Genomic DNA, 23,470 nt, shown 5'->3' with positions numbered 1-23,470 from the left:
CCGCCACAGGAGTCGCTACAGCACGATGGGACAAGGACATCCTGGCTGGGAAAAAACCCTCCCATAACTCGGACGACTCTGGGCCAATTGTGCATCGCCTCATGGGTCTCCCGGTTGCGGCCGGCACAAGTCTTGACCCAGCATCTGTAGAAACGCAGTTTGCACTGCAACTCAGTGTCTTAGACCACTGCCACTCAGGAAGTTCCATTCACAAAGTTTTGAATGCTTTTCAATTGCCTTGCACAAAGTATCAAAATACTAAAATACTACACAGGACTCTTAAATAATTTAATTGAAATGTTAATTGTATTTTTTATCACAGAAACAATGAGGAAATTATGGACAAATAAATAAATAATGAAATGTTAATTAATTATATAAAGCAGCCTGTGTAATCATCTGCCAGAATGTAGCCCCAATTGGCCCGAGCCCCAATTAATACATTTGGGCCAGATAACTCACACCGGAATCCCCCCGAGCTCAATCCCTGCATCCTAGCCACAAGTAATACTGCTGAAGGCGGCCCAGACTCGGGGCCACATGACGTCGGCAGAGTGCCACGACTCTCAGCCGGAAACGGCCCAGATCCACTGTGCTAGCTGGGTCCAGACCTCCTTTATTAGAGAGAACTGACTTTTTTTGTTTGTGAGACTTATTTTTCCAGATGAAGTCAAGAAAGGTCTTGTTGATCTCTTTACAGGTAGAAGGATTTACAAATAAAGATAATGAGGGGTACACAAAGCGAGCGTGACTATTGCCAGCAAGCAAACGCCTCACGTTATCGAAACCCCGACCACAGTGTTTGATTGACAATCAACACAAGTCGAAAACGATAATGCAAATGAGGAAACTAAATAGCGAAATGAAGCATTTGAATTTTGACCGTCTTAAAGTATAGAAAAGCATTGCCAATTGAGAATTCATTTTATTTTGGGTCATCACAATTCATGCTACCACAAGGAAATGAAATGACAAACATGAGAAATGATTTGTCATTTAAGCGTTGACATTTTTTTTATGTGTCAGTGTTGTACTGGATAGTACCATGGAAATGATCTCAAACGCACTTGCTATTTATTTGTCTAATTAGCAGACAAGTGTACTAAATCATGAAAATTATAATGCAATATCTTTTTTTGCCTTTCAGGTTGAATTTTGTCACATAAAAATGCATACCTATTTAGGAAAAGAAAATTCAAACGTGATATTGATTGATCATTTGCATTTCCAATTGGGTTTCGGCAGCTAAGCGATATAGTAAATGTTCCTGGGTGGCTCTGGGTGAATAAGTGGGTAGACATCCCCACCTAGTGTTTTTAGAAAGTACAGTTTGTCGCAAAAAAATGACACAAGGGGGCGCTGTGATTCCTCTGCTCTGAAAGTGAGTACCCAACTTTGGAAACTGTACCTACATACAATAATATGCTGCTATATTCCATCAACCTTCCTACTGTAGAACTTTGTCGATTTGGCCAATAAAACAACAACACTGTTTAAAAGCTGTTTTTATCCTATTGCTACAATTCAAAACACAGACCGAATGTCATATAGTTGCATAATAAACGTGTGTTAATTAACTTTATCCACCATCTTAGTGGCCAACCGGGGTGATTATGAGTTTCCCTACTCACTAATTGTCATTGAAACATAGTTGATTAAAAGCTGACCGAATGCTGTAAATAACCAGTGAATCTACAGTATGCTATGCATGATGTGTTGTGTTGTCCCATGTGCGTTGCACGTGAACAGCAGAATACCGTACTTGTTTTTCAAAAAACTCGTGTGAGATAGCGTGCAGTAGCTACATTGTTATATAGGGAACAAAGCATTAGGCATGAAAAAACAAACGTGCTGTATATAATGGTCAAAACTCGAAGTATTTGGAGCATTTTATAGTCTTCCAAAATAAGATTACTTTTTGATATTAATGTATATAATTTAAGCCTAGGCCTGTAGACTAAACCAGGGAAGTCACATTGACATTGGCATTCCCTTTTCAAGTGAGCATTGGACAAGAAAATAATACACACACATATACCCACTTAGATGCTCTGTTAATTGCAAATAATTTTCATGGTTATGTTAATAAACAGAAAATAAATTACAGCGTTTTGTTCACCTTTATTGAATGGTCATAAACGTAGCCTACTAGCCTGGTCCCAGATCTATTTGTGCTCTTGCCTATTCCATTGCTGTCCTTGTTATGAAAAACATGTTTGGCATGACAATGAGTCACAGTGAGTTGGTATGTTCGCACAAACAGATTGGCACTCGGGCTATAAATGTAGATAACTCTTGAAATCTGATCATCTAAAGGTGTAACGTTAGTCAGTGCTGCTTGCACGAAACACCGCGGTGTGCGGAATTTATGAATATTTCACACCATTTGATGCGCTCAGCGTAGTGACATTACGGTAATAATATACGTTTGACGTTCGTCAGCCGATATGACATCCATCCCCTCGCAGCTCTATTGCGCAGACCAGCCCGCATCACGTACCACTTCTGTCGCTTAGAAACGGGGCATGGTGCAGCAACCAAAATGAATTCCAACGAAGATGTTATGATGGCAACATCACCCCGCGAGCTTACTCAGAACCCGCTGAAGAAAATATGGATGCCATGTAAAAACGGGCTGCCTGAAAAGCACATTTCACAGAGAAGGGGTAGGTTGCCTTGGCTGGCTTGTGCCAACAGCGCACAATGGGCGCAACGGAGGCGTATAGCAGATACAGATTATTTTAAGAAATGTTAATATTTTGTTGGCCTAACGTTATCTCATGGAACTTAGGTATTCATATTTTTATACACACACTGCGGCGTTGGGCAGCCTGACCAGGTTTTGTGCGCTCAACATTTTCTCCAAGGATGCAACGTTGCAGAATTTCGTCTCTAATGATTAGACTTTTTAAGATGTTTTTCTTGGTGTTACAATTGTCAAACGTTGTTTATTAATGCCAATTATTCAATTACGCATGGCCTACTACGGTATCGAACTGGTAAGGAAGCTCGGTGTTGAATTTGACTAGGAAGATGACAAGCATGACAATGCGCCCATTTGCCCGTGACCGCACAACCCAACCATGTCCATGTACAATACAACAAGGTTATTTTATTGTTTAACTATGGATTGTTAAACATAATTTGAGCTACTGTTAACAGTGAAGGCGACATTGAACTGATGGAACTGACATAGCACAGGAGCGCCTGATTGTGTATCATTATTTGTTTGTTTGGACCCCCACCTGTCCATGGCCCAGCAGCATTTAGAAGGGACTGGTAAACTATCAATATACGCTGCTGTTATTGTTGCAGCCAAACTACTAAAGTCTAACACACATACTGGGGGAAAACATACAGAGTCACTCCTGTGCCAACCGTGATTGGCCCAGTGGATTTTATGAAGAAAATGTCCTTAGAGGGCATAATTTATGGGGATGATTAGCTGCAGACTTGGTTTGTCTCCCTCGCTGTGGAATTCTGATTACTTTTCGCTGAGTCAACTAAGTGTTCAATCAACAGTGCTTGGGATCTGTAGTCTTTTAGGGTTTATTTGTTCCCTGTTCTTATTATAGGTTAGTGGTCCTCACCCTAAAAAAACTACACTGTCTCCCACTGAACTATTCCAGATGCTTCCTTGTGCTGAGCTCGAGACTCTTCCTCTTTCAGGTGCAGACACTGCAGATTTCAGAGGTGGTTTTCTCCCCCTTTGGCTTGTATATTTGGCACAGTAATGAGAAAGTAGAAAGGAGAACAAAGAACCATGCCAGGCTTTGTGTGATTTCACTAATCCACCCCCACCCCCCCAATCCTAGCCAATAGGGCCACTGGAGGGGCTTACAATGGTTAAGGAGGAGGGATAGCCAGTTAGCAGCCAGATTTTATAGTACAGTAGACTACTTCTCCCTCTGTTTTGAAGGGGGCCACATAATTACTTTTATCAAACTAGGTTAGTAGTGGAGCAGTTGGTCAGTGTTTTATGCTGTGTCACTCTATTTGAACTTTGGTTGACTGTTTCACTTAAGCCTAACCAGTTGACCACTGAAACTTGGTTATTAGTAGTATGCCTGTGTGCAGTCTGGATCACACTGAGGAGCATCAAGTCTTTTTGCTATTTACCCTAGTTTAAAGGTGCCATATGCAGAAGTCGCTCTGCAATTTCCTGGTTGCTAAAATTCTAATAGTTCACCTAATTTCAATTTATGTGACAAAACAAGCAAGAGAATCATTGTACCATCTAAACCGCTGTGAAATATATTTTCATTAACCAAAAATATTGTATTTTCAGCTTTTTGAATCTGGTGTAAAAGACACAACTAAACTTAAGAATGGGGAAATAGCACACATTGAACATATTTACCTCTTCTTAAAGTTGCTTTCAATGAGAATGACAGCTCTATAACTCACATTTCGATGTGAATTTGGTCAGATTGCCCAAAAAGTTACATATTACAGCTTTAATTCAATCTGGAAATGTGTGTGTGTGTGTGTCTCACAGCTTCACCAGCTCTTCCAAAGACATTGTCTGCTTGACTTGCTCTTAGATATGTGAGCGATTTTCCTAGAATCCCTCTGTCAACAACACAAAAGGCTTAATCATGCCTACTGCTCCTCTCTCTGCTTTACTTTCTTCTCGTTCCTCATTTGGCCAATTCGTTCTTCTTTCCACCTGCTTCAGACTCTACCATGTCATGGCTGTTATGGAGTGGCTGATCTCAAGTCAGTCCTTAAGTGTTTGGCAATGTTCATGACATAGCATCTCTAATCATTTTTGGGGGATTTTCACAACATGTAATCCATAGAAGGGTCCTTTTTTTTGGTGGTGGGGGGAGGGGGATATTTGTATCTTAAAGGGATACTTCGAGATTTTGGATACTTCAAGACTTGATCTACTTCCCCATAGTCAGATGAACTTGTGGATACCATTTATATGTCTCTGTGTCCAGTATGAAATAAATGAAAGGTAGTTTCACAAGTCAATGCTAACTACCGTTAGCGCAATGACTGGGAGTCTATGGGTATCTGCTAAATGCCCAAATCCCAAAGTATCCTTTTATTAAAGCATAATTGAGAAATTATGAATAGAAATTTGATATTGAAATATATAAAATAACTCTAGATTTGGCAAATTGATCAATATATTGTTGAACATAATATATTCTATGGGCATATCAAAGTTCCAAAGTGGGGTCTCTTCTAGTTTTAAAGAGATGCTGAACATGCCGATTGGCACATGTTTTTCTGTTAGAAAAATGAGATGTGTTTCCTGACTGATTCCGCATTAGGTTAATGATGTTTGTCTCCCATGAGACACTGTAGATGTGGAAGCCTATTTTACTTCCTCAAAATCCCCAGAATGAATCCAAGATAACTCAAGAAATCTGTAATTTAGAAAACATTTCAGGGGATGTTTTAGTTGTGCAATTTCACATCTATTTAAGGTGTTTGGTGCAGTATTTCGCAAGTAAAGAATGCTCAATGTGTTGTCTAATGTAAACATAGTCGGGCTGCTGGGCAGGTCTGTGTCACTGTATATGCTATTGGATAGAGAGCAATTACCTCCGCTGTTCAACCCCAAGTTAGTGGGTAAATGTACATTGTCAAATCAAAACCCAACCTTTATTAACCTATTCTGACGCACGGATGTTCCAAACTCCGTTTTAGACGCGACTGACTTTATAACCAAAATTATCCTTTTACGCTTTGTAGTCAATTTTGACTCATATCTATTAGAGGTCGACCGATTATGATTTTTCAATACCGATACCGATTATTGGAGGACAAAAAAAGCCGATACCGATTAATCGGCCGATTTATTTAAAAAAAAAAAATCAAAAATGATATGTGTGTATATATATCATACACACACACATTTTTGTAATAATGACAATTGCAACAATACTGAATGAACAATGAACACTTTTATTTTAACTTAATATAATACATAAATACACACGCACACAGCTCTGAAGTGACAATGATACTGAAGAGTCTGCTTAGGAGACAAATACTCTCAACTCTTTGAATAAAAATAGAGTTTAAGTTACCTGTGATGAATGTTGAAAACAAAAACTTTAATTTCTATATGCAGGAAATCCTATTTTAATAATGGGCATGGTAAGAATTGACAACCAAAGTGCGAGTCATAATTCCCATGACACCTAGCAAAATCTGAAAAGCGGTTCCTTCATTTATTCCATAGGATATTTTTTAGATTCACTTAAAATAAGGTCTTTGTTTCGTGTAGGCTTACATCACCGTGCCAATTTTATAACTGTGTAGATATCCATAGGACAAGGTAACTCTGATCAATATTGGCTAAATATAAGCGAAGATAAAAAAAAAATTGTAGAGTGGATTTATGAAAATATGTTGACAAACGTTACTTTATCTTAGTGAGATTTACACGGGTATCAAAACGTCGAGGCGGTTTAAGCCTGCACGAAACACAGACCTTATTTGAAGTAGATCAAGACATTCTCTATGGAAGACATGAACGGTAAAATAACGAAGGAACCCCTTTCAAATTCAGCCGCAAGTTATTACAGGAATTATAACGCGTCGACTATTTCTCTCTAAACCATATACCTTTGGCTAATCTGGAAACTATCACCTCGAAAACAAAATGTTTATTCCGTTCCGTATTTTATCTAACGGGTGGCATCCATGAGTCTAAATATTCCTGTTACATTGCACAACCTTCAATGTTATGTCATAATTAGTTCGCAAAGAGCCAGACTGTTGCATATACCCTGACTCTGCGTGCAATGAACGCAAGAGAAATGACACAATTTCACCTGGTTAATATTGCCTGCTAACCTGGACTTCTTTTAGCTAAATATGCAGGTTTAAAAATATATACTTGTGTATTGATTTTAAGAAAGGCATTGATGTTTATGGTTAAGTACACATTGGAGCAATGACAGTCATTGATTAATTGTTTTTTATAAGATAAGTTTAATGCTAGCTAGCAACTTACCTTAGCTTACTGCATTTGCGTAACAGGCAGGCTCCTCGTGGAGTGCAATGTAATCAGGTGTTAGAGCATTGGACTAGTTAACTGCAAGGTTGCAAGATTGGATCCCCCGAGCTGACAAGGTTAAAAATCTGTCGTTCTGCCTCGTTCCTAGGCCGTCATTGAAAATAAGAATGTGTTCTTAACTAACTTGCCTAGTTAAATAAAGATTAAATAAAGCTGTAAAAAAAAAAAAAATTAAATAGGCAAATCGACGCCCAAAAATACCGATTTCCGATTGTTATGAAAACTTGAAATCGGTGGCCGATTAATCGGTCGACCTCTAATATCTATGCCACAGACTGTTTTCAAAGTGATTAGTTGCTTTTTAAAGGAAGTCTCTTTTTAAAGTTATGGACCACTTCATACAGATAAATTGGCATAGTAGGCAATGTAACCAATTGCTCTCCTTTTAACTTGCATCATTGCACATCCTGCAAATCACCAGCAGAGGGTGACCATTTTGAATCCATTTTCACATTCACTCTGTTGGTAACACTTACAAATTGGCTCTTAACTCTAAAAGTAGATGAGATCCCACTCTGGAACTTTGAAATGCTGTAGAGTATATATAAAAAATAAAAATAAAATGTCATTGCCAAATTATTAAAGATTTTTAGCATTAATCTTTATATTTTCAATATTCATGAATTAATGTAAGAAAATGCTACTCATATTACAGAGCAAGCGGTAAAGCTTAATTTGACACCAACTTCAGTTTTTAAAGGAGGCCAAAATGTCACAAATGTTCCAACTTCAATTCATTATTTCTCAATTATGCTTTAAGATACAAATGTAAAATATATGTCAATAATATTTCCTCCAAAAGGACCCTTCTATGGATAAAATTTTGTGGAAATCCCCCAAAATCATGCTAAACTCAGCAAAAAAAGAAACGTCCCTTTTTCAGGACCCTGTCTTTCAAAGATCATTTGTAGACATCTAAATAACTTCACAGATCTTCATTGTAAAGGGTTTAAACACTGTTTCCCATGCTTGTTCAATAAACAATTTATGAACATGCACCTGTGGAACGGTCGATGAGACACTAACAGCTTACAGATGGTAGGCAATTAAGGTCACAGTTATGAAAACTTAAGACACTAAAGAGGCCTTTCTACTGACTCTGAAAAACACCAAAAGAAAGATGCCCAGGGTTCCTGCTCATCTGCGTGAACGTGCCTTAGGCATGCTGCAAGGAGGCATGAGGACTGCAGATGTGGCCAGGGCAATAAATTGCAATGTTCGTACTGTGAGTCGCCTAAGACAGCGCTACAGCGAGACAGGATGGACAGCTGATCGTCCTCGCATTGGCAGACCACCTGTAACAACACCTGCACAGGATCGGTACATCACAACTGCGGGACAGGTACAGGATGGCAACAACAACTGCCCGAGTTACACCAGGAACGCACAATTCCTCCATCAGTGCTCAGACTGTCCACAATAGGCTGAGAGAGGCTGGACTGAGGACTTTTTAGGCCTGTTGTAAGGCAGGTCCTCACCAGACATCACCGGCAACAACATTGCCTATGGGCACAAATCCACCATCGCTGGACCAAACAGGACTGGCAAAAAGTGCTCTTCACTGACGAGTCGCGGTTTTGTCTCACCAGTGGTGATGGTCGGATTCGCGTTTATCGTCAAAGGAATGAGCGTTACACTGAGGCCTGTACTCTGGAGCGGGATCGATTTGGAGGTGGAGGGTCCGTCATGGTCTGGGGCGGTGTGTCAGCATCATCGGACTGTGCTGGTTGTCATTGCAGGCAATCTCAACACTGTGCGTTACAGGGAAGCCATCCTCCTCCCTCATGTGGTACCCTTCCTGCAGGCTCATCCTGACATGACCCTCCAGCATGACAATGCCACCAGCCATACTGCTCGATCTGTGCGTGATTTCCTGCGAGACAGGAATGTCAGTGTTCTGCCATGACCAGCGAAGAGCCCGGATCTCAATCCCATTGAGCACGTCTGGGGCCTGTTGGATCGGAGGGTGAGGGCTATGGCCATTCCCCCAGAAATGTCTGGGAACTTGCAGGTGCCTTGGTGGAAGAGTGGGGTAACATCTCACAGCAAGAACTGGCAAATCTGGTGCAGTCAATGAGGAGGAGATGCACTTAATGCAGCTGGTGGCCACACCAGATACTGACACTTACTTTTGATTTTGACTCCCCTTTTGTCCAGGGACACATTATTCAATTTCTGTTAGTCACATGTCTGTGGAACTTGTTCAGTTTATGTTTCAGTTGTTGAATCTTGTTATGTTCATACAAATATTTACACATGTTAATTTTGCTGAAAATAAACGCAGTTGACAGTGAGAGGACGTTTCTTTTTTTGCTGAGTTTGTTTTTGTTTCATCAACAAATCACCCTAGTGTATACAAGTATCTGTTTGCATCTGCTTCACCTTTTCTCAAATGATACAACAAAACTGCTCCATCCAGTCTACACCTTAATTAAGGTCTGATATGTTGATTAGATTCTGCATTAATGGGTCACGGTCCCATTTGATTCAACGACAGACTGTACCATCCACTGACATTCACTGTGTCTGTGTACAATAGTCATTAAACTTTCTGTCTCTCGTCCTATTTTTCCCCCCTATTTTTCTGTATCTCCTCTCTCTCTCAGTATGTATGACCAACTGTCCCACCCTTATTGTGACAGTTGGCCTCCCAGCCAGAGGTAAGACCTACATCTCCAAGAAGCTGACCCGCTATCTCAACTGGATTGGTGTGCCAACCAAAGGTACCAGCTCAAGCTCTCTCATTAGCTGTCTCTTTTGAGGTCTCTCACTCACTCTCTCTCTCTCTCACACACATATACACACACACACACACACACACACAGGAAATAGGGTTGACTGATAGTATGTCTGTGTTGTTTAGAGTTCAACGTGGGTCAGTACAGGAGAGAGTGTGTGAAGATCTACAAGTCCTTTGAGTTTTTCCGTCCAGACAATGAAGAGGGGCTGAAGATCAGGAGGTGAGGCTGGAGGAGGGGTTTTGGAATGAGCTGAACAGGTCAAGTTAGGCCTAACCCACCACTCTATTCACTTATATCTCATTACAGACCAAAGTTGCAGGGAATGCACTCTTTATTGAGCTTTTTAATAGGCAGAGACCGTTGAAAGAACAAAGAGTTGTATTTACATTAATATTTACGTTTTGACCAGTTGCTTTATATTAGCGAAGTTTGAATTCAGTTCATTCTCGTAGATCTTTACCTACAGTGTCACTTTCTGGTCATCTTTTTGATTCTGTTGTGTATGTGTCCACCCATAGGCAGTGTGCACTGACAGCGCTGAATGATGTGCGCCAGTACCTGAGTGTGGAGCGGGGCCAGGTGGCGGTGAGTAGAGTAGATCCGACCTTGTATGGCTACCAGTCTGTTTAGCTATCATTCCACTTCTTGGCACGCCTTGTCCTGATAAACATAAGACACATACTTGGAGTGGAATGTTAGATAAACAGACTGGACCCAGATTAGATCCACAGTGACTTAAGTGTGGCTCATGATCAGTTTGTGAATGAGGATGTTGATGAATGGGGGAAAAGGGTGCACAGTAAATGTAATTCAAATCACATTTTATTTGTCACATGCTCCAAATACAACAGGTGTAGACTTTACCGTGAAATGCTTACTTACAAGCCCTTAACCAAAAATGCAGTTCAAGAAAGATTGAGATTGTGTCATCTGTTGAGGCGATATGCGAATTGGAGTGGGTCTAGGGTTTCCGGGATGATGGTGTTGTGAGCCATGACCAGCCTTTCAAAGCACTTCATGGCTACAGACATGAGTGCTACGGGTTAGTAATCATTTAGGCAGGTTACATTCGCTTCCTCTGGCACAGGGACTATGGTGGTCTGCTTGAAACATGTGTAGGTACAGTTGAAGTGGGAAGTTTACATACACCTTAGCCAAATAGATTTAAACTCAGTTTTTCACTATTCCTGACATTTAATCCTAGTAAAAATTCCCTGTTTTAGGTCAGTTAAGATCACCACTTTATTTTAAGAATGTGAAATGTCGGAGTAATAGTAGAGAGAATAATTTATTTCAGCTTTTATTAGTCAATTAGTATTTGGTAGCATTGCCTTTAAATTGTTTAACTTGAGTCAAACGTTTCGGGTAGCCTTCCACATGCTTCCCACAATAAGTTGGGTGAATTTTGGCCCATTCCTCCTGACAGAGCTGGCGTAACTGAGTCAGGTTTGTAGGCCTCCTTGCTCGCACACGCTTTCTCAGTTCTGCCCACAAATGTTGTATGGGATTGAGGTTAGTGCTTTGTGATGGCCACTCCAATACCTTTACTTTGTTATCCTTAAGCCATTTTGCTACAACTTTGGAAGTATACTTGTGGTCATTGTCCATTTGGAAGACCCATTTGCGAACAAGCTTTAACTTCCTGACTGATGTCTTGAGATGTTGCTTCAATATATCTACATAATTTTCTTCCATCATGATGCCATCTATTTTGTGAAGTGCACCAGTCCCTCCTGCAGCAAAGCACCCCCACAACATGATGCTGCCACCCCCGTGCGTCACAGTTGGGATGGTGTTCTTCGGCTTGCAAGCCTCCCCCTTTTGTTCTCCAAACATAATGAGGGTCATTATGGCCAAACAGTTCTATTTTTGTTTCATCAGACCAGAGGACATTTCTCCAAAAAGTACGATATTTGTCCCCATGTGCAGTTCCAAACCATAGTCTGTCTTTTTTATGGCGGTTTTGGAGCAGTGGCTTCTTTCTTGCTGAGCGGCCTTTCAGGTTATGTCGATATAGGACTCGTTTTATTGTGGATATAGATACTTTTGTACCTGTTTCCTCCAGCATCTTCACAAGGTCCTTTGCTGTTGTTCTGGGATTGATTTGCACTTTTCGCACCAAAGTATGTTCATCTCTAGGAGACAGAACGCGTCTCCTTCCTGAGCGGTATGACGGCTGCGTGGCCCCATGGTGTTTATACTTGCGTACTATTGCTTGTACAGATGAACGTGGTACCTTCAGGCTTTTGGAAATTGCTCCCAAGGATGAACCAGACTTGTGGAGGTCTACAAAAAAAAATCTGTGGTCTTGGCCGATTTACTTTTGATTTTCCCACGATGTCAAGCAAAGAGGCACTGAGTTTGAAGGTAGGCCTTGAAATGCATCCACAGGTACACCTCCAATTGACTCAAATGATGTCAATTAGCCTATCAGAAGCTTCTAAAGCCATGACATCATTTTTTTGAATTTTTCATGCTGTTTAAAGGCACAGTCAACTTAGTGTATGTAAACCTCTGACCCACTGGAATAGTGATACAGTGAATTATAAGTGAAATAATCTGTATGTAAACAATTGTTGTAACAATTACTTGTGTCATGCACAAAGAAGGTGTCCTAACCGACTTGCCAAAACTATAGCTTGTTAACTTTTTAGGGATAGGGGGCAGCATTTTCACTTTGGATGAATAGCGTGCCCAGAGTGAACTGCCTCCTACTCTGTCCTAGATGCAAATATATGCATATTATTATTACTATTGGATATAAAACACTCTGAAGTTTCTAAAACTGTTTGAATGATGTCTGTGAGTATAACAGAACTCATATGGCAGGCAAACTTCCAAACAGGAAGTGGAAATTCTGAGGCTGGTCGATTTTCAACTCATCGCATATTGAAATCCCAGTGGAATATGGATCTGTTTGCACTTCCTACGCCTTCCACTAGATGTCAACAGTCTGTAGAACGTTGAATAAAGCTTCTACTGTGATGTTGGGCCGGATGGGAGGTGTTTGAGTCAGTGGTCTGGCAGAGTGCCAGTTCCTGGTCATGCGCCATCCACATGATATCGACTTGTGTTCCAGTACTTCTAGAGACACAAAGGAATTCTCCGGTTGGAACGTTATTGGATATTTATGATAACAACATTCTGAAGATTGATTCTCTACTTAGTTTGACAAGTTTATTCGACCTGTAATATAACTTTTTGAAGTTTTCGTCCGAGTTCGCCTGCACCTGCGCGAGCGTTTGGACATGTGTACTAAACGTGCTAGCAAAAGTAGCTACTTGGACATAAATAATTGACATTATTGAACAAAACAACAATTTATTGTGGAACTAGGATTCCTGGGAGTGCATTCTGATGAAGATCATCAAAGGTAAGGGAATATTTATGATGTAATTTCGTATTTCTGTTGACTCCAACATGGCGGAGCAATTTTGTTTATATCTGAGCGCCGTCTCAGATTATTGCATGGTGTGCTTTTTCCATAAAGGTTTTTTGAAATCTGACACAGCGGTTGTATTAAGAACAAGTGTATATTTAATTCTATGTAAAACATGTATCTTTCATCAAAGTGTATGATGAGTATTTCTGTTATTTGATGTGGCTCTCTGCAATTTCTCCGGATATTTTGGAGGTATTTCTGAACATGGCGCCAATGTAAACTGAGATTTTTGGATATAAATATGCACATTATCGAACAAAACATACATGTATTGTGTAACATGATGTCCTATGAGTGTCATCTGATGAAGATCATCAAAGGTTAGTGATTCATTTTATCTCTATTTCTGCTTTTTGTGACTCCTATCTTTGGCTGGGAAAATGGCTGTGTGTTTTTTGGACTTGGCGGTGATCTAACATAATCATATGTTGTGCTTTCGCTGTAAAACATTTTTTAAATCGGACACGATGGGTAGATTAACTTCTTATGGCTGCATCCCGTTAACGGGATCGATATGACAACAGCCAGTGAAAGTGCAGGGCGCCAAATTCAAACAACAGAAATCTCATAATTAAAATTCCTCAAACATACATGTGTCTTATAGCATTTTAAAGGTAATCTTGTTGTTAATCCCACAAGTGTCCGATTTCAAATATGCTTTTCAGCGAAAGCACTACAAACGATTATGTTAGGTCACCACCAAACCACAATAAGCACAGCCATTTTTCCAGCGAAATATGGCAGTCACAAAAAGCAGAAATAGAGATAAAATTAATCACTAACCTTTGATGATCTTCATCAGATGACACTCATAGGACTTCATGTTACACAATACATGCATGTTTTGTTTGATAAATTTAATATTTATATAAAAAAATCTGAGTTTACATTGGCGCGTTACATTCACTAGTTCCAAAAACATCAAGTGATTTTGCATAGCCACATCGTTTCAACAGAAATACTCATCATAAATGTAGATGATAATACAAGTTATACACATTGAATTATAGATATACCTCTCCTTAATGCAACCGCTGTGTAAGATTTCAAAAAAACTTTACGGAAAAAGCAAATCATGCAATAATCTGAGACGGCGCTCAGAACAATAGCCAAATTAGCCGCCATGTTGGAGTCAACAGAAACCAGAAAATACATGATAAATGTCTCCTTTGATGAACTTCATCAGAATGCAGTCCTAGGAATCCCAGGTCCACAATAAATGCTTGATTTGTTCGATAATGTCTGTTATTTATGTCCAATTAGCTACTTTGGTTAGCGCGTTTGGTAAACAATTCCAAAGTCACAAAGCGCGTCCACTATAACGTGACGAAATGTCCAAAAGTTCCATAACAGTCAGTAGAAACATGTCAAACGATGTACTGAATCAATCTTTAGAATGTTGTTAACATACATCTTGAATAACGTTCCAACCGGAGAATTACATTGACTTCAGTTGAGCGATGGAACGGAGCTGCCTATCACGTGAACGTGCGTGGTCAAAGCATGGTCAGCTCGTGGCAGTGGTGACTAATTCCTGTCTCCTTCGGCCCCCCTTCACATTAGAGTCATCAGACAAAGTTCTATTGACTGTTGACATCTAGTGGAAGCCGCAGGAAGTGAAAACTCATCCATATCTCGCTGTAATTTCAATGAGAGCTTGGTTGAAAATCTGCCACCTCAGAAAAAATCCAAACAGGAAGTGGAACTTCTCAGGTTTTTGCCTGCCATATAAGTTCTGTTATACTCACAGACATAATTCAAACAGTTTTAGAAACTTCAGAGTGTTTTCTATCCAATACTAATAATACTATGCAAATATTAGCAACTATGACCGAGGAGCAGGCAGTTTACTATGGGCACGTCTGTGCACCTTTCATCCAAGCTATTCAATACTGCCCCTGCAGCCATAAGAAGTTAACAAGATGTTTATCTTTCATTTGCTGTATTGGACTTGTTAATGTGCGAAAGTTACATATTTCTAAAAAATATTTTTGAATTTCCCGCGCTGCCTTTTCAGCGGAATGTTGTCAGGGGTTCCGCTAGCGGAATGCATGTCCTAGAAAGGTTAACAAGAAATTTGTGGAGTGGTTGAAAAACGAGTTTTAATGACTCCAACCTAAGTGTATGTAAACTTCCAACTTCAACTGTATTACTAACTCGGTCAGGGAAAGGTTGAAAATGTCAGTGAAGACACTTGCCAGTTGGTCCGTGCATGCATTAAGTACACATCCTGGTAATCCGTCTGGCCCCGTGGCTTTGTGAAGCCCCGTGGCTTTTTGTGTTGACGTGTTTTAAAGGTCTTGCTACCGAGAGCGTGATCACACAGTCGTCCGGAACGGCTGGTGCTCTCTTGCATGCTTCAGTGTTGCTTGCCTCGAAGCGAGCATGAAAGGCATTTAGCTCGTCTGGTAGGCTTGCGTCACTGGGCAGCTCGCGGCTGGGTTTCCCTTTGTAGTCTGTAATAGTTTAAGCTCTGCCACATCCGATGAAAGTCAGAGCCGGTGTAGTAGGATTCAATCTTATTCCTGTATTGACGCTTTGCTTGTTTGATGGTTTGTCTGAGGGCGTAGCGGGATTTCCTATAAGCGTCCTGATTAGTGTCCCGCTCCTTGAAAGCGGCAGTTCTAGCCTTTAGCTCGGTGCGGATGTTCCCTGTAATCCATGGCTTCTGGTTGGGATATGTACGTACGGTCACTGGGGAAGAATTCATCGATGCACTTATTGATGAAGCCGGTGACTGAGGTGGTATACTCCTCAATGCCATTGGATGAATCCCGGAACATATTCCAGTCTGTGCTAGCTAAACAGTCTTGTAGTGTAGCATCCGCGTCATCTGACCACTTCCGTATTGAGCGAGTCACTGGTACGTCCTTAGTTCATGTAGGCTACTTTGCAAGAAATAACCTTGTGTACCCCTTTTCCCACTATTGATCTTCAGTCTACAGTACTTGTTTGAGTTTGCACCGCAACTCATATACATGTTCATGTTTTGCTTGGTGCTCCCAGGACTCTTAACCTTAATGTAATGAGGATGTTGTGACTAACTGGACTTTGGCCTTCATTGCCTCAGGTGTTTGATGCCACTAACACCACACGGCAGAGGAGAGGGACCATCACCAGGTTTGCAGAGCAGAACGGCTTTAAGGTATGGAACCCCAGAGTCAGACATTAGTATCTGTAGTTATTGTCTATTTGTGGGATTCACTACTTTTCTTATAGTGTACAGTATATTTCACTGTAGTGTATTTTATACTGAATCTTCATTTTCAACCTCCCAGGTGTTCTTTGTGGAGTCTGTGTGTGAAGACCCTGATGTCATTGCGGAGAACATAGTGGTGTGTGATATCTCTGCTATCTGTCATCATTGTACGTAGGCCACTAGTTATGTAAAAGATCAGACATGATTGTGCAGAAAATTCAAGACTTCTGCTTTGATATTTTATATTCCTGTAAGACAGGCCTCCTGATTTAATCATTTCTACCATCTTTGTGTTGATATGCCCTGGCTAACTTTCAGAAATGAAGCGAGAGAGCTGTTTTCCAGTTCTGACTAGAGGGTGTACAGCTACGACCGGAAGTTACTTTTCCATAGCATGCTAGAAGAATTTACGCAGCAGGTTAGGTTAATTAACGTGGCAGGTTAGGAGACTTGGGTTAAGGTTAGGAAAAGCGTTAGGGTTAGCTAAAATGCTCTCCTAGCATGTGCTTTCTCTATTTCTCCTGACTCATTTCCTCTTCCTGTTCTTATTTCCTGTCTGTCTGTGCAGCAAGTGAAGCTGGGTAGTCCTGACTACATAGACTGTAATACAGAAGAGGTCGTTGAGGATTTCATGAAGAGGATCAAGTGCTATGAAAACTCTTACCAGCCACTGGATGAAGTTCTAGACAGGTGAGTGTGCACACACACACAAACACACACTAGTGGTTTCAGAATACGCTCTGACAATATACTGGACAGGTGAGAATACACACACATAGAATACACATGGGCAAGGTCCGCAGTCATTTAACAGCCTTACACTGCTAATAAATCTGATAGTCACTCATACTCCACCCCCCCCCCCCCCCCCCCAGGGATCTGTCCTACATCAAGATAATGGATGTGGGCCGGAGGTATCTGGTGAACCAGGTCCAGGACCACGTCCAGAGCCGCATCGTCTACTACCTGATGAACATCCACATCACACCACGCTCCATCTACCTGTGTCGCCATGGAGAGAGTGACCACAACGTCAAGGGACGCATCGGAGGAGACTCTGGCCTGTCTGGCAGGGGCAAGGAGGTATTTGTTTGTATGTGTCTGTCCATCTATTCGTAATAGAAATATATACTGCATGTAACGTCATTATTTGTCTCCCTGCCTGTTGGCCAGTTTGCAAAGTGTCTGGAGAAGTTCATCCAAGAGCAGAACATTAAGGATCTGAAGGTGTGGACCAGCCAGATGAAGAGGACCATCCAGACAGCTGAGGCTGTGGCTGTGCCCTACGAGCAGTGGAAGGCTCTCAACGAGATAGATGCTGTATGTGTTTGTATGTGTGTGCAAACGTTTGTTTCTTTTTTGGCTATTGGTATTATATTTTGTTTGTATTTATTATTTAATAGATTATAGATCTATCTAACTTTATGCTCTGCGTCAGTCAATGTGATTGACGGTTACCATGTCTCCTAAGCTTGCTGTTAAACAGGCTTGTTGTGTTGTTTTGTTTTCTCTCCCTCTTTCAGGGTGTGTGTGAGGAGATGATGTATGAGGAGATCCAGGGACATTTCCCTCAGGAGTTTGCACTGAGAGACCAGGACAAATACCGCTACCGCTATCCTAAAGGAGAGGTGAGTCCATCACAGCACGAATTCTCTCTCTCTCGCTTTTTGTGTGTATTAACAGGCCTCTGCTTGTTCCCTCAGTCATATGAGGACCTGGTGCAGCGTCTGGAGCCAGTCATCATGGAGCTGGAAAGGCAGGAGAATGTCCTGGTCATCTGTCACCAGGCTGTCATGCGCTGCCTGCTCGCTTACTTTCTGGATAAGAGCGCAGGTAGCGTATATCTCTTCAAATCAATTTTATTCATAAAGTCTTTTTTACATCAGCAGATGTTACAAAGTGCTTATACAGAAACCCAGCCTAAAACCCCAAACAGCAAGCAATGCAGAAGCACGGCAGCTAGGAAAAACTCCCTAGAAAGGCAGGAACCTAGGAAGAAACCTAGAGAGGAACCAGGCTCGGGGGGGGGGGGGGGGGGGGGGGGCAGTCCTCTTCTGGCTGTGCCCGGTGGAGATTATAAGAGTACATGGCCATGAAGGCCAGATTGTTCTTCAAGATGTTCAAAGATGACCAGCAGGGTCAAATAATAATCAGTCGGTGGTTAGAGAGAGAGAGAGAGAGAGAGAGAGAGAGAGAGAGAGAGAGAGAGAGAGAGAGAGAGAGAGAGAGAGAGAGAGAGAGAGAGAGAGAGAGAGAGAGAGAGAGAGAGAGAGAGAGAGAGAGAGAGAGAGAGAGAGAGAGAGAGAGAGAGAGAGAGAGAGAGAGAGAGAGAGAGAGAGAGAGAGAGAGAGAGAGAGAGAGAGAGAGAGAGAGAGAGAGAGAGAGAGAGAGAGAGAGAGAGAGAGAGAGAGAGAGAGAGAGAGAGAGAGAGAGAGAGAGAGAGAGAGAGAGAGAGAGAGAGAGAGAGAGAGAGAGAGAGAGAGAGAGAGAGAGAGAGAGAGAGAGAGAGAGAGAGAGAGAGAGAGAGAGAGAGAGAGAGAGAGAGAGAGAGAGAGAGAGAGAGAGAGAGAGAGAGAACTCACTCACTCACTCACTCACTCACTCACTCACTCACTCACTCACTCACTCACTCACTCACTCACTCACTCACTCACTCACTCACTCACTCACTCACTCACTCACTCACTCACTCACTCACCAGGGGGACTGGGGACAGCCAGGGGTCATCAGGCCAGGTAATAAGCCCCAGTATTGCAGCTTAATTTATACTATAAAACAAAAAAAATTCAGAGTGAGTGTTCTGCATGTCCTGTTCACCTGTCATGATCAGATAAGCATTGGTATAGGATTGCATTAGCTCGAATACAACTAAATTGAATCTATTTAGGCATCATCTACGTTCTTCTGTTTTTGTTCTTCAGAGGAGCTGCCTTACCTGAAGTGCCCTTTGCACACTGTACTGAAGCTGACACCTGTGGCTTATGGTGAGTACACTATTATCAATAACTGCATTAAAAGTGTATTAGTAACACAGCATAAGAGTTTCAATGACATGCTTTATTCCATGTATATTTACTCCAATGACATGTATTCATCCCTTGGATTCGGATCACCTGGATACTTTTATTCCAGTTCAGTAAAGTCCAGTACCACTATTTAAATGTACAGTAGTAGTGTTAGGCCAGGATTCAATCAGGTTAGCGTTAACCCGCGGTAACTGGCAATCACATAGCATGTCATTGTTTTTGTTTAGGCAATGTAGGATCTGTCAAATCCCCAAACGGCTCCTAGCATTATACCTATCGCGGACATTTCCATTGGATGCACATTAGTAGTCACATTAGTAGAAATCCCAAGTAGCCGTGTTACAAGTTCAAACACTGGAATGTGTGATGTTATCTACTCCTCCACTGATGTAAATCCTTATTATTTAATGATATTCAATTTGAGTGTAATTGCTTCTACAGTGCCTTCAGAAAGTGTTCAGATCCCTTGACTTTTCCACATTTTGTTACGTTACAGCCTTATTCTAAAATGGATTAGATAAATAACAATCCTCAGCAATCTACACACAATAACCCCTAATGACAGAGCGAAAACAGTTTTTTTGCCATTTTAGCAAATGTACTAAAAAATAAAAAACAGATACCTTATTTACTTAAGTATTCAGACCCTTTGCTATGAGACTCTAAATTGAGCTCAGGTGCATCCTGTTTCCATTGATCATCCTTGAGATGTTTTGACAACTTGATTGGAGTCCACCTGTGGTAAATTCAATTGATTGGACATGATTTAGAAAGGCACACACCTGTCTATATTAGGTTCCACAGTTGACAGTGCATGTCAGAGCAAAAACTAAGCCATGAGGTTGAAAGGAATTGTCCATAGAGCTCCGAGACAGGATTGTGTCGAGGCACAGATCTGGGGAAGGATACAAAATATTTTGGGCAGCATTGAAGGTCCCTAAGAACACAGTGGCCTTCATCATTTTTAAATGAAGGAAGTTTGGAACCACCAAGACTCTTCCTAGAGCTGTCCGCCCGGCCAAACTGAGCAATCGGGGGAGAAGGGCCTTTGTCATGGAGGTGACCAAGAACCCAATAGTCACTGACAGAGCTCTGGAGTTCCTCTATGGAGATGGGAGAAACTTCCAGAAGGACATCCATCTCTGCAGTACTCCACCAATCAGGCCTTTATGGTTGAGTGGCCAGACGGAAGCCACTCCTCATTAAAAGGCACATGACAGCCCACTTGGAGTTTGCCAAAAGGCACCTAAAGACTCACAGACCATGAGAAACAACATTCTCTGGTCTTTGGAAACCAAGTTTGACCTCTTTGGCCTGAATGCCAAGCGTGGTGTCTGGAGGAAACCTGGCACCATCTCTATGGTGAAGCATGGTGGTGGCAGCGTCATGCTGTGGGAATGTTTTTCAGCGGCAGGGACTGGGAGACTAGTCAGGATCGAGGAAAAGATGAACGGAGCTAAGTACAGAGAGATGATGAAAACCTGCTCCAGAGTTCTCAGGACCTCAGACTGAGGCGAAGGTTCACCTTCCAACAGGACAACAACCCTAAGCACACAGCCAAGACAGCACAGGAGTGGCTTTGGGACAAGTCTCAATGTCCTTGAGTGGCCCAGCCAGAGCCCCGACTTGATCCCGATCGAACATCTCTGGAGAGACCTGAAAATAGCTGTGCAGCAACGCTCCCCATCCACCTTGACAGAGCTTGAGAGGATCTGCAGAGAATATTGGGAGAAACTCCCCAAATACAGGTGTGCCAAGCTTGTAGCGTCATACCCAAAAAGACTTGATGCTGTAATCAATGCCAAAGGCGCTTCAAGAAAGTACTGAGTAAAAGGGTCTGAATACTTATGTAAATGTGATATTTAATTTTTTTATTTGTAATAAATTTGCTAAAAATTCTAAACCTGTTTTTCATTTGTCATTATGGGGTGTTGTGTGTAGATTGATGAGCTGGAAAAAAACAATTTAATCAGTTTTTTAAAATTAGGCTGTAGCAAAATGTGGAAAAGGTCACGGGGTCTGAATACTTTTCGAAGGCACTGTATATAGCCTACATTTTCTCATTCTTAACTTCTAACGTGGGTGGGATGGGTGTGGCTTCGTGACAAAGAACACTGTGACAAACACGTGACAAAGAACATAAGAACAGTTGCACACTAATTTGACATCTCCAGCGCTGTTAAACCTGCAATTGTTGGTTACTGTGGGGTAACACTGATCTAATTGATCCCTGGCCTTAGTCTATGTATTAAACAGTGTACTGCTGCTGCCCTCTAGTTTTCGGACGAAGTAACATAAAAACACATTTGTCCTCAATCTCTTCCCTTTCTATTTCTGTCTAACTATTGTTTTGTTTTCTTCTCTTCCTGTCCCTGTAGGCTGTAAAGTAGAGTCTGTCTTTTTGAACGTGGAAGCTGTGAACACCCACAGGGACAGGCCAGAGGTAGGTACCCCCAGGCAAGTGTCCTCACTGGGCTTGCACTCTTGCACTCAGAGCGAGAAATAGGTTCAGGGTCAATTGGACTAACCTTATCTGTGTCCTAGTGCAGACTGATCTCTTTTCATTGTACAGAATGTAGACACTTCACGGATGCCGGAGGAAGCCCTGTTCACAGTCCCCGCCCACCAGTGATTAGTGACAGTGCCCAAGACTAGAGTGATATCACTCACCATGGCCACTTCCTCTACTCAATCAGCAATCAATACAAATTCCTCTCTTAATTTTTTCCTTGCAGTGGGATTGGAAAAAAAGCATCCGGATGTTTCATTGGACATATTCCTCGTTCAGGTTCACCAGATCTTTCTCTTTCCTTCTGTGCAATGAAAGTCTAGACAACTGGAATCCAGTTCAATGGTGATTCGCCCCACTATCGGGGTATGTGTGAGAGTGTGTGCATGTGAGTGTGTTTTTTATGTGTGTGAGTGTATATGATCAAGATAAGGACAATCTGATTTGAAACCTATTTTAAATACAGGACATATGGCTTTTCATCAAATTGTAGAGTTGAGCTTTTCTGAAATCGTGTCTGTCACAGGCAGCCCAATTCTGGTATTTCCTACTAATTGGTCTTTTGACCAATCAGATCAACTCTTTTTACAATAATTTGGTAAAAGATCAGAATTGGGCTGACTGTGCAAACACAGTCTAAGAAACATATATGTTGACATTGTATATTTCTTGTTCTTAGTATTTTAGTGTTTGTCCACCCCATTTCAGAGGCTGTGATATGCAGACTCTAAAGCGGGGACACGAATTGTAGATTTTATGTCTGGTATAAAATCAGGCTGTTCCTATAAAGGCAGTTTTGCGTATCTATCATTTTCAATTAAGTTAATCTTCATCTAGTTAAAATCTAAAAAGATTGACAAGTTTGTTTCCATGTCGCATCAGTGATCTGCTATATCTAGAATGTGTTTATCTATTGTTCAATGTCTACTAGTGAAGGATACTTTATCTAAAATGCCGCTGTAGTTCAGTAGCACAGGAATAGTTGTTGGCATCTGTGGTATCATAACAAATCAATTGAAATTACTTCTAATGCCTGTGTAAACGCGTATATTTGTAATGATCACCATAATCAGTTTTCCGTAATGCTTTGAATGTCATTAAATCGCTCACTGGTTTTATATAGTTTTCAGCATGTTCACCGTGTCTTGTTTGTTCATTTTGACTTGTTTGTCAACGTGTCAAGAATATGATTCTTTCAATGTAAATATCTACATCATCCAAATGTAATAAATATTTTGAGTTAAGTCTCTTGCTGTAGTCTTCTGCTCAAAGTATTGAACTGTTTTGTGTAGTCTTCACATTTTGCTGCCTTAGTTAACTTCTTTGGGACTGGGGGGCAGTATTGAGTAGCTTGGATGAATAAGGTGCCCAGAGTAATCTGCCTGCTACTCAGGCCCAGAAGCTGCATATAATTAGTAGATTTGGATAGAAAACACTCTAAAGTTTCCAAAACTGTTAAAATAATGTCTGTGAGTATAACATAACTCATATGGCAGGCAAAAACCTGAGAA

At 41.3% G+C, this 23,470-nt stretch overlaps 1 protein-coding gene across 1 annotated transcript; it reads left to right on the top strand.

Annotated features, from left to right (window-relative positions):
• Positions 1-2,499: 2,499 nt before the first annotated feature.
• On the top strand, positions 2,500-23,094 carry LOC120065208 (6-phosphofructo-2-kinase/fructose-2,6-bisphosphatase 4-like). Its single transcript, XM_039016006.1, has 14 exons — positions 2,500-2,666; positions 9,649-9,765; positions 9,906-10,002; positions 10,302-10,368; positions 16,296-16,370; positions 16,504-16,560; positions 16,993-17,114; positions 17,300-17,507; positions 17,598-17,744; positions 17,948-18,052; positions 18,128-18,257; positions 19,346-19,408; positions 21,829-21,893; positions 22,186-23,094. The coding sequence occupies exons 1-14, from the start codon at positions 2,543-2,545 to the stop codon at positions 22,306-22,308; spliced, it is 1,500 nt and encodes a 499-aa protein (XP_038871934.1). The 5' UTR covers positions 2,500-2,542; the 3' UTR covers positions 22,309-23,094.
• Positions 23,095-23,470: the final 376 nt, after the last annotated feature.

The sequence above is a fragment of the Salvelinus namaycush genome, chromosome 20 (genome assembly GCF_016432855.1).
Source record: "Salvelinus namaycush isolate Seneca chromosome 20, SaNama_1.0, whole genome shotgun sequence".
Taxonomy (NCBI): domain Eukaryota; kingdom Metazoa; phylum Chordata; class Actinopteri; order Salmoniformes; family Salmonidae; genus Salvelinus; species Salvelinus namaycush.
The sequence above is the reverse complement of the archived record's forward strand: the minus strand, read 5'-3'. Positions and strand labels throughout refer to the sequence as shown.

Bases quoted from the DNA above. Each gene is read 5' to 3' on its own strand.
- LOC120065208 (XM_039016006.1), top strand. From the start codon at position 2,543: ATGAATTCCAACGAAGATGTTATGATGGCAACATCACCCCGCGAGCTT. The intron at 9,766-9,905 runs GTACCAGCTCAA...TGTGTTGTTTAG, and splicing joins GATTGGTGTGCCAACCAAAG to AGTTCAACGTGGGTCAGTAC. The intron at 16,371-16,503 runs GTATGGAACCCC...TCAACCTCCCAG, and splicing joins CAGAGCAGAACGGCTTTAAG to GTGTTCTTTGTGGAGTCTGT.